The sequence below is a fragment of the Sinocyclocheilus anshuiensis genome, unplaced genomic scaffold, assembly GCF_001515605.1.
Source record: "Sinocyclocheilus anshuiensis isolate Anshui unplaced genomic scaffold, SAMN03320099.WGS_v1.1 scaffold694, whole genome shotgun sequence".
In the NCBI taxonomy this organism is placed as follows: domain Eukaryota; kingdom Metazoa; phylum Chordata; class Actinopteri; order Cypriniformes; family Cyprinidae; genus Sinocyclocheilus; species Sinocyclocheilus anshuiensis.
The window spans coordinates 294,494-311,189 of NW_015542477.1; the positions used below are offsets into that span (position 1 = coordinate 294,494).

At 36.9% G+C, this 16,696-nt stretch overlaps 1 protein-coding gene across 2 annotated transcripts in view; it reads right to left on the reverse strand.

The window, feature by feature from the left end:
- Window positions 1-4,718: 4,718 nt before the first annotated feature.
- LOC107693913 (glutamate receptor ionotropic, kainate 1-like) overlaps window positions 4,719-16,696 on the reverse strand; it is a 65,615-nt gene continuing 53,637 nt past the window's right edge. For both annotated transcript variants that reach the window (XM_016493456.1, XM_016493455.1), the window contains 4 exons: window positions 13,428-13,645; window positions 11,282-11,507; window positions 9,307-9,557; window positions 4,719-5,135 (listed from right to left, as the gene is read on the reverse strand). In XM_016493456.1, coding sequence (XP_016348942.1) covers window positions 4,983-5,135; window positions 9,307-9,557; window positions 11,282-11,507; window positions 13,428-13,645 — 848 coding nt within the window. In that variant the 3' untranslated portion in view covers window positions 4,719-4,982. The remainder of the gene's footprint in view (window positions 5,136-9,306; window positions 9,558-11,281; window positions 11,508-13,427; window positions 13,646-16,696) is intronic.

Consider the following 16,696-nt stretch of genomic DNA (forward strand, 5'->3'; position numbering starts at 1 on the left):
CAATTGTTCAGAATTGATAGTAGTTTACTAGCTAATAAAAAAACTTAAATTGTTTAAAAATATTTAAGTGTTCAATAATTCAATACAGTTATTTGCATTTGAATATTATATTATGCATTTATATTATTTTACGAACAACTCTAAATTAACATATAGAAAATATATTTTTTGCTGAGATTTAAAGAAGTGACACAATTTTGCATCGTGATTACGTGATGACATCATCGCATAATGACATTACAACATCACTTAGCAACTTTTTAGCAACAAATCGACCTTCCTTTCGCTATTTCCCCTGAAAATTAGTTGGCAACACTGGGGGAATTCACCCCATAAATCCTGATTGGAGTATCACTATAAATAATTCTACAAAAAGAAGCCTGTTTTAGATAATCCTTCACCGCAGGAGCACAAATCCTATTCTACGAATCACAAATCAAGAAACTCGTACACTCACATGTTTTGCTACTACTGCTGCAGCGAATATGTATATAGTCACGGACGAATTTTGTACATCCGCAAATCTCTGAACAGTGCCCGCCGTTGCCTCCATAGATCGATGCACAGATCACCTTTGCTCCATATTTCTCAGATATGGTGCAAAAGGGAGTGCGCGAAACTTGTCATTAAATTGCAAGCAAACAGTGCTCGAGACTCGTAGCAGCAGATTGAAGCCTTTGTAGTTATGTACTTGTGTTTGTGCTAGAAAAAGCATCCAAGAAAAAAATATATGCAAGAAAACATTCTAAAAGCGTGCAACTCTCATTGCAAGAATTCACATACTGATTTGCGGATGTACAAAATTCATCCATGACTTCATGTTTTTTGATGCAGGTGTGTGAATGTGTTTCACTGCAGCAATAGTAGCAAAACATGTGAGCGTATGCGTTTCTTGATTTGTGATTCGTAAAATAGGATTTGTGCACGTGCAATAAAGGATTCGAGAAGGTGCAACTATTGTGTTTGTGGGAGAGAGAAAAAAATCTACACGTTTACAACTTTTGTCTGTGACTTCAAATTTACTTGTACACATGTGTGGCTATTCTCTACAACTACAAATTCCGCTGTCACAGACGCTCACCAAAAATATCTTCATGAAACTGAGATACTATTGATAAAACTGCGCGCCGCACTTCATTCACGAGAGAGGCGGAGGAATAATGAGGTTTGATTGAAAGTTTGAGCAGCCAATGGAGTTACGAGGTTTAGTGGCGTCACTCACTGATCCAGGATCACTGGCAATTATATTTCCGATTTGAGCTTGAGCTTCAGAAATGCTTTGAAAAATGTAGTTGTTGTTGACGCTACCGCGCTACTTGATCAAAAAACGAGCTTCGCTACTGAAAAGCTATTCGATTCAGAAAACAGCAACGCTACCACCACGCTACTGAGAAATGTTGTGAGAAATTCATCATGAATATCGATGAATCGAACAAGCTAGATTGTATGTATGGCGTAGGCTATTTAAAATGGAAGCATTAACTACAGAATCGAAACCGGAATTGTTCCGTTCTTTATTCTCACCCAGGTTTAGAATAGCATGAGTGTAAGTAGGCCTACGCTAAATTATAATCAAAAAGAACAAAACATTTCAGTTTTGGGTAGCTATATAGTTAATAGCAAATTAGTCACATTCGGATTCACCTAATTCCAAGCCAATAGAACAAGAGTAAGATGTCTATTTGTTTCTAAACTACCTGTCCCTCAGCTACACAGTGTGAATCTTTGATGTCCCATAATACAAAGACCTCACTAATGACACCGCTGTCTAATCAGTGCACAGGCTTGCCTCTCAGACAAAGGTGACTGTTATTTGGCATAAGAGGACAGTCATTAGCTCTAATAGTGCACATGTCATCACCTATGGCTTAATGTGCGTTTGAGGGTTCTCCTGAGAGCATTACAGAAACTGTGCACCTGCACCCCTCATTCAAAATCTTTGTCCCACCCCCATAGACAGGATGGCTTTATCAGGCCAAATGGTTTATGTGTGCGCTGAGTTCTGGGTAACAGGGACAGTGCGCCAGAAAGGCCTGAACAGACATCTCATGCAGAGATAAAATAACCCAGCATGCTGCATGCATCTGGTGTAATGGACAGCAAGTGTATACCTTTAAATTAGTTAATTAAATGCACTTCCTCTGTGAATTGTTGTAGGGGATGATTTCAACTGATTTCCATGCTGGTCTAGTTTGTTTTTTTTGTTGGTTAGTTGGTCTAGTCTGGATAAATTCAACATGAAATCAAAATTAAGAAAGCATGCAGTAACTAGGAATAGTTCACACACACACACACACACACACACACACACAAACAGTATATTAACTATATACAATAATTAAATAAAAAGTATATAAAATAAAATAAAATAATTGAACCATTTACCCATTCAAACTAATGTCGTTCTAAACCCATTCTGGAGAAAGAGAAATTTAATGAATATCCGGTTGGGTGAATTCAATTAAATGGCAGTACATCATGACTGTCTTTAGCTCCAATTGATTTTGGTTCAAAACAACTCGATATTTAATTAGCTGAACAGTAAAATCATAGGAGCTGCCATTGCTTTCCTGTATGTCAGTCAGCACTTCACCCTCCAGTCCAGTAGATGGTGTAATTAAAGTCATACAGGTTTGAAACGGCATGAGGGTGAGTAAATCATGACAGAATTAATATTTTTGAGTGAATTACTCATTGAAAGTTGATTATTCTCAGGCCTGATTTAGTGAATTCGCACCATTATCTGGAAAACACACTGACTTTGAACTGAAGTTCAGCCTGCATAGTTTATGTATGACACTGGGGAACAACCTGATGTCTTTTTCTCTTTATGTCTCTCTCTCTAACCGATTGAAAAAAACATGTTCAGTGTGTTTGCTTTGACATGCACTGTCCCATAGGTCCTACCAAGCTGTTCAGCAGACAGAGTCAGAGCAGACCTGTCTGTGAAGTAACAGGTGAATGTGAAACAGAAGAGCAATTTCCTTCTCTCTATCAAACGAAAGCTTTCAAAATGAATCAAGGTGTTTGTCAGATTATACACTTCCAAATGCAGGCTTCACATCACAGAAAAAAAGGCTTAAAGTTTTTTTTGTCCCGAATGGCATGCATTAGCATAAAAACAAAGCAGAAGAATGATCTGTCATTAGTGTGAAAGTGACACTGTACTCTGACGGCAGATAGTCTCTGTTCTCATGTGATGTTGCTATTAATCATCACAGAGGCACTTAGTAGCACACGAACAGATCAGATCTGCAAGGTTTGTTTACTAAAGCTGATCGCATTTGTTATCAGGGGACATCGATCTGACCCTCAGCTATGACTGAGGCGTTGTTACGCTGTACTGATATCATATACTTGATCTAAATCGAGATTCAAACTAATTATTTATGAGGTTAAGGTGATTCTCTTTATGTAGACACATAATAATTTTTTGGGAGGAGGAAAACATTTACATAACATTAACATACAGTGGGTTATAGAAGTCTCAGACAATGACAGAATGACAGACAGACAGATAGATAGAGAATGACAGACAGACAGATAGATAGATAGATAGATAGAGAATGACAGACAGATATAGACAGACAGACGGATGGATAGACTATTTTTAGGCCACTAATCAGTAAGTTTGTGACATTGTTACAAACCAAATACTGAATTTCTGAAATAAAAAATAAAATAAGCATTTGAACCCCACTTCTACATGATAATAGCTCCTGCTTTTAAAGCAAGGACTCTATGAAAGTCGTTTTCAATGGCCGTCACATGTGTTCAGTGAAGTCTGAGGGCTTTGAAACCGACTGCCAGGCCAAAACAGCCCCGAGCAGTCCATATCTTCTTAAGTGTGAATAAGAAGTCTCTCTGAAGCACTATAATTTCTATACATTTGCCAGTAGCCCACGAGCTTCCCCTCACATGTGCACAAACTCACAAAATATCTTTCATGTCTAAATTTCCCAGAGGCCAAAACTGAGCCAGAAAATGCATTGTCTTTCTGGTCCAGACACAGCTGACCTATATATGTATAACAGGGACACCAGCATGTCCAGTTGTCTATATACAGTGGGTACGGAAAGTATTCAGAACCCCTTAAATTTTTCACTCTTTGTTATATTGCAGCCATTTGCTAAAATCATTTGTTAATTTTTTTTCCTCACCGTACCCACTGTATATATATATATATATATATATATATATAGACACACTTTGAGCAAATTCATCTGGAGCACAAAAATCTAATCAAGACGATCGCCCTCATCTCGTAACGTCTTATCTTTTCTGATATGCATTAAGACACATCTGATGTATTTTTGGCGAAAAGGCGTTTAATCTTCAGAGTAATTTGTCTGGGTCATGGAGCAGGTAGCACTTGAAGCAGAGGCTGACCTTTGAACTTTTTTTGATTGTGCCTCAGTTTGAAGGAGAATACTTCGGTCAGTCCCTCGAGGCATGCGCTTTGTGTGCAGCAGGCAGAACGTCTTGAATTGTTAGGGTCAAAATGGGAAAAAAGTAATGGAGAAACAGTCATGTCTTACATTCCCTTTGGAACAGTCACGGATTAGAAGCATCTTCTCTATTATTTTCTGTTGTTATATAATGCTGCAATTAATATAACCCGCGTCACTGATAAAAGAACGGCTGGAACAAGATAAATGCCCAAGGGTGTGTAAAAAAAGTACACTTTTATTTATTAAATCAAGGACAGCACAAGAAAATGCTACCGTATAATGCAGTGTGCTTGTACTTCAATAAATATCTCAAAATAAATTATTTCTTTCATTTTCAGTTCAGATATTACCTGTGTACTTAACACAAGACCAACACAACCCACATAATACTGATATACAAACCTGCAAATTTATGAATAAAAAGCACATAAACAATTGATTGAAAAAACAAATGGCCTCAGAGATTGATTTCACCGGCAGGTACGTCAAAAGCTGAGCTGCTCCTTGCTCGCGTGGCGGTTGGAGGTGGATCTAGGCCATTGTTTCTTTCCTCTGGATGCGTTTGGGGTTACATAAGACTCCAGACAGGCCGGCTCTTCCTCTGTGTCTGCCTCTCTTCCTCAACGCCTTGTGGCACCTGAGGGATATGCCCAGGTCTTCCATCACAGCACTGAAAGAGACACACTGTCAAAAAAGAACACGAGGGCTTGCGTGAGTCTCTACACACACACACACACATGCAGACAGACACACTTACAGTACATATACACACTTCAAACATACAAACAGCGTCTAGTTTGGTTATTCAAATGAATGTGATGCTTATAGTGTCACTGCACAGCAAAACACTTGTGTGATATGATATATAAAAAAACAAACAAACAGGAAAATACTTGCTTGGATTTTTAGCTGCACTCCATCGGTTTGTTTTTGACTATTTCTAGGCCACTTTTAGTTAAATGGCTAGTGTAGAAAAAGCATGAAATGATGTGGAGAACAGGGTTGGGAGTACATGGTGACTTTAATGCTCTGAAACTCTCATGCGATTGACTTCAACAACCACCCTAAATCTCTTCAGAAGAAAGATTTGGTTTATATTGCAAGGACGCACTATAGATTTGACTTACTGTATAGCCCATTTTCTATTTTGATAACGCAGATTTCTGTGTTTCAGAGTGATTCTACTGGTTTTGGTCTGGTCCGCCATGAGATGTTCAAGGCATGAAAGCCACTTCTTTATGCCGCTGGGGACGTGGGAGGCAGACAAAGCCGCTGTGAGCGGTGAATTCGCTCCTGGCTGAATACGGTTATCCTGTGGGCTAATTTCAGACCCGGTAATCTTAGACTTTTTAATTGTTCTTTCTTTTTGAGGGCATCAATATTTAATCAAGTCATTATGAAGACTCTTCTCTTGATGTCTTTTCTCTGCCAAATACAGCTAAAGTTAATTACATTCCAGAGAATGATATCAGTGTTTCATGACTGTACGCTCAGTGTCAGGTGTTTGAACAAAGAAGAAGTGAATGAGTGGAGTTCACTGATTGGAAAAAAAAAACATTTACTACAGTTTTACCTGACGTTGGTTCCTGTATGTGTCTTTTCATTAACATTACTATTTCATTATCAAAATTGACAATAAACCCAATCTCCTAAAAACATTATTAATAATTTTAATATAGCTGTTAAAAATATAATTAATATAGTGCTGTCAATTCAATTAATCGTGATTAATTGGATCCAAAATAAAAGTTTGCTTACATAATATATGTGTATACTGGGTATGATTTATATTACACATAAATATAAATATATGTTACATATATTTATTAAATATATACATGTATGTGTGTGTGTATTTATATATACACATAAATATACACAGTACACACACATATTATGTAAACAATTAACAATTAATTGAATTTGTGATTGATCGATTTAAAACATCCTGTATTCTAATTTATTAAAGTGAATCCAAGATTTGTCAAAGATTATAATAAATATTCCTTAAATATCTGACAGTCTTGACCAATCTTGAGTAAATGGCAAGGAAAAGCACATATTTTGTATGGACAATAGAACGTCACAGATTTATCTAAAATAAATCCTTTAGACAAACTTTTTTCTGTTTTGTAGTCTGTTTTACCTCTCTGCTCAAGAATCAGTGGGCTACAGCAGAACAGATCATTATCATAACCCTCATTATAATTATCATTACCTTCACTGTGCGGGCCGATCTTTTGAGGGAGCAATGAGAACATGAAAGGCAGAATTTAGGCCATCAAATCTAGTAGGTCCGCACTTAAATTTTTGCTGCGAATGGCCGTACTTGAATAGCTTCTACCAGTAAATAAAAGTTTCAGAGAGTACTCAATTTCTTATCTGTCTGCAGACAGGGTGTGCAACGAGAAATGAAAGTGTTCTTCATCTCCTTGAAAACCGTACTAAATTTCTGAGCCGCATGGGCGCTGGATTGAGGTCAAGGGTTTGGGCAGATGGTTTGGAAGTAACCAGTGGATGGGCGAAGGAGGGAAAGGAGTTTATATTTCTTTAAATAACGCACAGCCCTTACAGATATGAGAGTGTGTGGCTAACACGAAGAACATATGTCATCCCTGAGGAGCCGCCCGCTCTCTAAATCTGTTGATAAGGACGTGCCAGAGGAGGAGATGAAATCGCTTCTTTGCAGCTGCCGGGATTGGACTCCGTAAAAGAAACAGAAGTCCTTGTGCATGCAGATCGTAACAGATAAAAAACAGAACAGAAAGACAAAAAGCAGGACAAGATCAGTAACATGCAAATGATCAAACTGATAAAATATAAGCAGCATTCACATGCAAAAAATAAATTAAAAAATGATGCTAAATATATCAGTTAACGTACATTATGTACACTCTAAAAAATGCTGGGTTGTTTCAACCCCACTTTGGGTCAAATATGGACTAACCCAACTTTTGGGTTAAAAATTTAATGTAAAAATTTAACCCAACGGTTGGGTTAGTCCATATTTGACCCAAAGTTGGGTTGAAACAACCCAGCATTTTTTAGAGTGTAGCGTTGAATCAGTACCAAAACTTTGTCTTTGGTACGATACTAACTGTTGATACTCAAATAAATACCCTCGGGCAACTGAGGGCTAGACTAGACAAGGGCTGTTAATAATTTGTAATAAATTTTAAGTTATTTTTTGTATTTTAAGTAGAATGTGCATATACAGTATATAATAATTATACATATTATACATTAGGGCTGTCAAAATGGCTGAAAAACTAAATTCGAATTTTGTACTTAAATATTATCAAAATTCAAATTATATTAAAATTTAAAATGCATAATTTCAGTTAGGGTGAAGAAAAGCTTTTGGATTCTCTCTTGAGGCCACAAGAGGGCATATCGAGCAAAATATTACTAATGCACTTTCTTCAAAGCATAAGATAACATGACTATCTGTGAAAAAAAGTGCATAATGTTTAAAATAATGTTTATAAACCAATTATAATTAATTAAGTTGCTTAAACAACTATAAACAAAACAGCATCATGTATGAATGCATAGTTTAATACAAAGGGCCGAAAGCCAATCAAATAGAGTACACTTTTCATTTAAAAACATGACATGCAGTGGGATGGGGAAAACCCCCCGCCATAAAGTCTCAAGATATGTTTTTTCAAAGTTGAACTTGCATTAATTTTACATGGCTTTCTAAACATGCGGCTCTTTTGTGCGAGACGCGAGTGCAAAGGTGATAGATGTCCCTCTAGAAAATGCGCGAAATATGTGTTCTGTGTGAACTGCTTGGTTTCAGTTGACGTAAACAGCATCTTCTCCGCATTGATGTTCTCTTTTCCCGCAATATTTGTAATTAACAATGCAGCAGTGCCGCATCTAGTGGCTTCAACTGGATAGGCTAACAAAAACATTAAAATGCAATGACACCTACATCGTCATCGCATCTCCTGCGCCACTGATAAGGCTGCCTGATGCACACCTAAAATTAGAATGCAACGTTTTTGCATTTTTTGACAGCCCTATTATACATATATATTCAAGTCAATGCAACTTAATCTTTTTAAATAGTTACATAACTTTTTTATATTTTACATAGAAATATATTTATATATTTGATAAAACATTTAAGTAAATGATATATAATTTATATTTTACGTAGACATTTCTTATATTTTATTATTGTCAATGCAATTTAACCTGCAATAATTAGTAAATAATCTTTCCCCAATCTTTACCTATATTATAAATTTACCATAAGTGTCTGATGGCCTTCTTATTAAAGAAATTATATTTCATACTTTGAATTTTAAAAACTAAATTCTGCTATTCAAAGAGTGTAAATGACTTTACTTTTGTTAAACATGCCATCTGGATTTGATCTATAGATCAAACGAAACAATTCAAATGTCAAATTCAGTAAATGCATTACAGACATATTTAATGACTGTTGTGCATCAACACATTAAATTTTACACTTCACATCACACTGCTTTAATTGCCAAACTGTGCTGAAAGCAGCACTTTGTCATCCAGATCAGGTAATAAAACTTGCAAGAGCGTGATAGTGGACTACAGTAATTTTTTGACTCTCTTTTTTGCTATGAATGTCATACAAAACAAGCAAGCTAACCAAAATAGTTTCAGAAATGTAGAAGTAGAACACCTGCAAGATAAACAGCATGTGCTTTAAGTCTGCAACAGGTTCCTGTCCAGTGGGCTGCTGCAAAAACATCCCGCAAGTGTCTCATTTGTGTTTACATGGCTCATTTCGGCTTGACAGCGGTGAGGTAATTAGCTCCTGTAAGACTCAGACCCTGCAGGGCCATTCCGCCAGCCTTCCACTCACCTCTTCAATATCGCTGTTTTTGCGTGACTTGTAGATGAACTCTCCAATGGCCATGAACACAGACAGCACTAGACCAGCGGCCAGCACGATGAAGATGCCTCCGATGTTCTCCACACCCAGGGCACTGGCCTCTTTGTTGTCCTCCTCGGGGCATCCGTTACCTCGCCACCATTTCTCCTTCATCATGTGCAGCTTTCCCTCTTCCTGGAGCTGCAGGATGGCGATGGTCACCTTGTCCCGGTAGGGTGAGCCTGCAAAAAAAACATAGTTCTTTTGGTCGCGCAAAAAAACAACAACACAGAAGTCACACTGAACTTCAATAATTTAAAGTAGGGATGGACAAAATATCAGTATTTTTTTAATTTTAGATTTATTTTAATTTAGCGATATTATCCAACGTAATCCAACATTTTGGTCAGGCAACTTTCATCAGGCATTGTTTTTCCATATTGTTAGAGTATACATATAACATAAAACTAATATAATACAATCTACATGTTTCAAAATGCATGGAAATGCAAAAACTAAATATATAATTAATTAGTAATATTTCCCCACAATTTACTCGTTTTATGAAAATTACATTGCATTATAAAAAGTCCCAAAGTACTTCATAATGAAACCTGTTTAGAAAACGTTTTCCAGAGACAGGTGTGTACATTTTCTGTTGATAATTGCACACCTACAAAGCAAATATAAGCTCTACTTTTTATTTAAACAGTATTCGTTTCGTTTCTTTAAATATAAATGTCTAAATTTCATCAAGGAGCATCAAGTCGGAAGTTGGAGACAAATTTCTGAGATATCCTGCATTCTACTTGCATTCCATTCTGTGCTGATGGAATTCAGCCAATAAGTAGGACAAAACAAAAGCAAAGCATATCAAATTCAATGGGAACTCAGTAGTTGGGTTGTGTAGTGTGTTTCCTTCTATAATAAATTCCCAAAAGCACATAAAAAAGTCGCCACATTTCTTGCCTTAAGCCTATGATATACGGGGCAAGTTTTTGAGCAGTTTTGCTGGGCAACCAGGTGAGACACAGGGCCCACGACTGATCTAAAGTATCCAGATAGAAATTTCTATTTCTAATTTCCATTCTCAATGAAAAAGTGCCGAAGCAACATTGCTCAAAAATATTGCCCCGTGTACCTTAAAGGTGGGGTAAGCGATTTCTGGTAGCCAATGTTGACATTTGAAATCACCAAAACAAACACGCCCCTACCCCAAAAGGGTCTTGCCCCTATTTTGATAGCTCCGCCCCACACATACGTACGCAACCCAGGCAACGATTAGTTCTGTGAAACAAAGCAAAACCAATGTTACACCGTGTCTACACCGGACGCGAGCAGTGTGGCACGACAAAATACTATAAAACTCATAATAATCAGTAATGCTGTCTACACCATAGATATACATATCTATGGTCTACACTGGATCCGGCGAGGCGCGACATGACAAATACCCGACAGTAAACTGCTGCTGCGTTCTATTCATGACGTATTGACACAAATTTCAAATGATTTTTAACGGTCGCTTTGTCGCATCCAGTGTACTAGACAGACTTTAGCTGTTGCGGTGCAGATACGGTGTTACTCATCTATCGAGAAGAAACAAAGCAACCTCGGCGTCTGTTCTCTCCAGCGCTGGAAAGCTGATCCGATATTTACACGGGTCTTACTTGCCTTAAGCCTTCTTTTGTTCCGCAGACGTTTTCCTCTTTTGTTTTTTATCCGCCATCTCTATCTTTCTGTTGCTCAGCTCGCTAATGTCCGTCCTGTGCACTGAATGCGCTCTCCTCCACATCATGAGTAGACACGACCCTTACTGCTGATTGGCTAAAAGTTTGTTTTGCTAGTCGGCCCGAATCAGTTTTCTAAAGCGTTTTTGAAAAATTGCTTACCCCACCTTTAAGGCTAGTAAGGGTACAGTTAGGGGGCTCAACAGTTTGTCAGGCAATATGTGGGGCACCACTACCTATTGGTGTGCCAACTCCATAGCCCTTAGAGTCGATCAGGCCTCCAACCTGGGTGAGGTTGCAGTTTCTCTGCGTGATGTACTCTATGCTGGTGGACTCCATGAGGAGGGCATAGTCGGTGGTCAGGACTCTGGTAATCCCTTCCTTGTTGTTCTTCACCAGGGCTGTGTTCTTCCTGCTGCTCATGAATGCCCACATCTTCTCGTACGTTGAGATTTTTGATTTCTAAAAGCAAATAAAGAGTTTCAAAGAGCTGATTCTGTCTTCAAAAAGCACAACATTAAAGACATGAGTCACGCCGCCTGGATCGATATTTCTTTTCATTCTTTCAAGTTCTTGTCTTCGGATCTTGTTCTTTCATCAGCTACTGGTATGGGCTTTTCAAGTCTGATAAATTCTCCCTGATCTCTCATTAGGCTGAGTCAAAAGGGGACAAGTTGTAAAATTTTGTGTGAGTGTGTCAGCGGACAGCCGGGGGAAATGGCACAGCTGTGCGCTAAATCTCTCACAGCTGATTCGATTTGTCTCAGTCCTCCACAGGCCTGTATTTTTCTAGATATACGCAGATGTAATCATAGCCTATAATCTCGGTGGATAAAGCTCACACCGGCCTCTGTACACACTTCTGTGCTTTATCTGTGTCACTTGTTTGTCTTTCTCTCTCTCTAAATGATGAACGGTGCATATGTGTGGCTCACGCTCATAAGATAGATCACTGGATTATTGGAATTACTGGAATTTTAGATGGCCGGATTGGTGGAGGTAAATAGAGTTCAGGAGGATTTCAGGCGGATTTGTGAACGTGTACGCCTGAGATATTAGCAAGGACTCTGTGATGGCTTCCTAGAAAATTAAAAGAATCAGACCTTTGTCACCTTTGAATAAATGAATTTCACGTGACTGAAAGATTCATTTATCGGTTATATTGTTGCACATAATATTTAAGTGCAAAAACCTGCATTCAATATATATCCTGGATATTATATGATTATATTTAATATATTATATTCAACTGTACAAGCTAATTTCCCGTTTTTACTTTTAGATTACATCTGCTGTCATCTAAATTATTTGTAAAAACACTAATCATTTAATAACAGTTTATTATGCAATTAGTTATATTTGCATGTGAGGTAAACAACACATTTGGACAAATAAATATAAAAATATATATATTTTTATTTATTTATTTATATACAGTATATTTATATAAAAAGTTTGGGTGCTTTTTAAAATATTTTTTTATTTAAAAAAATAAAAAATACTATTATTCTGAAAGGATACATTACATTTATCAAAGTGACAGTAAAGACATTTAATGTTACAAAAGATTTATATCTCAAATATTTTTTTTTACTTTGTTAATCAAAGAATCCTGAAAAACATGGACCACAGTTTCCACAAAAATATTAAGCAGTATAACGGTGTCCAACATTGATCATAATAAATGTTTTGTTGAGCAGCAAATCAGCATATTAGAATGATTTCTAAAGGATCATGTGAAAAGTCAGCTTTAAAATCACAGGATTCGAATACATTTTAAAATGTATTAAAATTGAATAGTTTTCACAGTATTTGTTCAAATAAATGCTGCCTATTGAATAGTAGTGCTAATACATACACAATATATACACATTTTTGGACAAAATACTATACAATTTTATTATCGGTTATCGTGAGACTGCGAACAATTATCAGCAAATTGTGTTTAGCACAAATTTTGATCTGTGTTTGCATTGCTACCTGATATAATTTCTTTAGTGAGTCTGCCACTAAAACATCACAGACAGCGTGTGCAAAATTACCAGCACAATTATCGATCATAATTTATTAGTAGAATTCCCCTTTCAGTATGAGGGGACATTTATTGGAAATTATGTTTTTTGGTTAACACAACTCAAAACTCATCTGTGTGTGACTCTGCATCCATTTTATTAGATGCACAAGATTGATCTTCTTATTTTACTTCCTAGCAGAAATTCAATAAACTTACTCCTAAAAGCTCCAGCTCCTGTGCAGGCGGCCTCTTGTAAAATTGATAATTTGCTGAGTGTTTGGATTGTGTCTGACAGTTCCTTCTGTATTTCAATAGCTTTCATGTGAACAGTGTGTTGGGGTGCATCGATCCTGCTTGTAAGATGTTACCTTAAAGAAAGTCATTGTGGAGCCATCTCTCACTGCTCCATATTCAATTCTAGTCTGCTTGGCTAAATCGTCAGCTGAATCGATTGGGGAGTCCATTCTCTCTACTGTGAGGAAAGCAGCCAGGTTGGCCGTGTAGGAAGATATGATGATTAAAGTGAAGAACCACCAAATCCCTCCCACGATTCTGGTGGACAAAGCCTTGGGCATCAGCTCAGATCCTGAAATAACATACAAGCGCTTAGCAAAACACAGACAGTGGCCCCAAGTATTTGGACTCTTAAGCCATGCTGAAAAATGTTTGAATGTCATTGCAATAGATAACAAAATACAAAACGAAGTGACATTTAACAAAAAACAGCTTTACAAGCAAATTACATTTAACAAAAAAAAAAATGTTTGTTAGGTTTTCAATTAAATAACAATAGATAATACTGTTTAAATGGGATGAACACATTTGACATCTGTACTGTAGTTCCTCTGCTAGGAACTGATTCTTACATCCACTTAAAAATTAATTTCTTTGTTCAGACGGATGGCTGATGTTTTGGTGTATTTAACTGAAAACAAAGTTTTTGGGAGTGTAAAGAGCAAAAAACCTGAAATCCGATTAATCTTATTATGAATAAAATTCTTCTTAACTACTTAACTTCTTATTTTCTTACTTTAAAGGGTTAGTTCACCCAAAAATTAGAATTCAGTCATTAATTGCTTACCCTTATGTCGTTTCAAACCTGTAAGACCTTTGTTTATCTTCAGAACACAAATTAAGATATTTTTGATGAAATCCAAGAGCTTTCTGATCCTCCATAGACAGCAACGCAACTATCGCGTTTAAGGCCCAGAAAGGTAGAAGGACATTGTTAAAATAGTCGATGTGACATCCGTGGTTCAACCTTAATTTTATGAAGCTACCAGAACACTTTTTATGCACAAAGAAAACAAAAATAATAACTTTATTCAACAATTTCTTCTCTTCCGTGTCAGAATATCTTACTATGGGTTCCAAAGATGAACGGTCTTGTGGGTTTGGAATTTTCATTTTTGGGTGAACTATCCCTTTTAAAAAATGCATACTTCTCAGTAATCTTTGTTTTCTTAATAATGTTAAGACAAAATATTATATCATAACAATCTTTGTAAATGTCTACTTAAAAGTCAAGGCGCATTTCACTCTAGAAAGAGTGCAAATAAATACAACAGAATGCCACATCCTGAGAAAAGATAATTAAGATGGTAATATGCTAAAAGATAAAAGATACTAATATACTGAAATATAATAATAAGAGGAAAGCAATGCTGAGTGCTAAACTCAGGTCTTAAGAACTTTCCTTGTTTTTCATTTGATTGTCATGAATTCAGCCCCTGATCCAATCAACATTTACATGAACTTTGAAATTCCATTAAAATCAGGTTTTGAATGGTCAGATTGGATATGAATTGTCCAGAATGAGAACAGAAAAAGAAACACTTTAGGAATAGAGATGCTGCCTTCCTCTGAACCTTTATCTGCTGATGTTGCTCTTACCTTAGAAAGCGGTTTATACATTTTCATCAACTATTTCACAATATTTTTTTTGTTTTACTTTTGTTTTTTACTGTAGAATAATTTCTCTTCTCATTTTTTAGAAGCACTGCCTCCTCTGAGAAAACAACCCTGATACACAAACTCATACACATACACACATCCCCAAACAATCCCACACAAAAGGCTGAGAGTCGCCCAGGACACCAGCAGCGTGAAGCTCGCTGTGACAGATTAAATGGGTTTATTTTTTTTTATTTATCAAGGGCTCATACTTTTGGTCTCATCACACTCATACTAGATTTTAACCTTCAGCTTAATGATAAATCTAATGTGTGCTATTCTAACTGGGACTTTATACTACGGCTGGATAATTTAAGGCATTGATAGATCGCTAGAAAATGAAACCGACCGTCATGGGAACTGTACTTCATCTTTGCAAAAAGCCAAGAAAAATAAAGAATCCTTATCTTATCCCTATCGTTTTTGAACCTGTAAGTCACCATTCTGATTAACTAGGTGTGTTATTAAGATACGTGGGAGGAGAACATTCTATTAACTGATTAATTTGTGGCAATTCTGTAGTTAGAAAGACAGACCACTGAGTCTAAGTCTGATATATGATACTGAAGCTGCAGTGATTGTCTTTCATGCACAGATACCCAGGTGAGGTGGTTGGAAGTTGAAACAAATTCACAGTGTGTGTGTACTGTATGTGCATTTGTACGCCTTCAGTGTCATGTGGAGCACAATTTTAAAATTCAGTTTGTCAGATTGTCAGCTAAATTATTAGCTTTGATCTAAGTGATACATCTAACAGCAGTGATTACCCACCAAAGAAGTCAGCAAAAAAACACCTCAACAAAACTGCCATACATGCTGTTTTCCTTTAAAGTAGTCAGTCATGAGAGAAATAATGGATAATGATTATGTATTGTTACATATTTCTTAACAGATAAGAGGAGAAAAAGGCTAATGTAAAAGAGTTTACTATCTTTCAAAGCACTCTGTTAGCATTAGCGCAACTAAAAAGTCAAGACTAAATATGAATCCCACTGAAAAGTAAAAGGAAAAACTGTTTAATGTGTTTAAGATGGCCAGGATGGTCTGTTTTGATAGTTTTAGATGGGTTTAGTTGGCTAGTCTGGTTAGCTAAAATAGCTAACAAGCAGCTTGACCTGGATGGAAGATTACTTTAGTTTTAGATAGTTTTAGATGGGCTAGTTGGCTAGTCTGGTTAGCTAAAATAGCTAACAAGCAGCTTGACCTGGATGGAAGATTACTTTAGTTTTAGATAGTTTTAGATGGGCTAGTTGGCTAGTCTGGTTAGCTAAAATAGCTAACAAGCAGCTTGACCTGGATGGAAGATTACTTTAGTTTTAGATAGTTTTAGATGGGCTAGTTGGCTAGTCTGGTTAGCTAAAATAGCTAACAAGGCTGGGAGACCAGCTAAAACCAGCTACTTCCAGCCTAAACCAGCTAAGACCAGCAAACCAGCTTAGGCTGGTTTTAGCTAGTTTAAGCTAAAAGTAGCTGGTCTCCCAGCCTGACCAGCTAAAGAAGTGGTCAAAACCAGTCTGCAAACCAGCTATGACCAGGCTGGAAGACCCAAGAGGGTCTGGCTGCAGACTTGCACTTGCACTCTCAGACTTGCACTCTTTTTTTAAAATTTTTTTTCTCAGACTTGCACTCTCAGACACTTGCGCTTCCGCTAGTGACGTCACTTGCAGTCTTTTTTTTTTTCTAT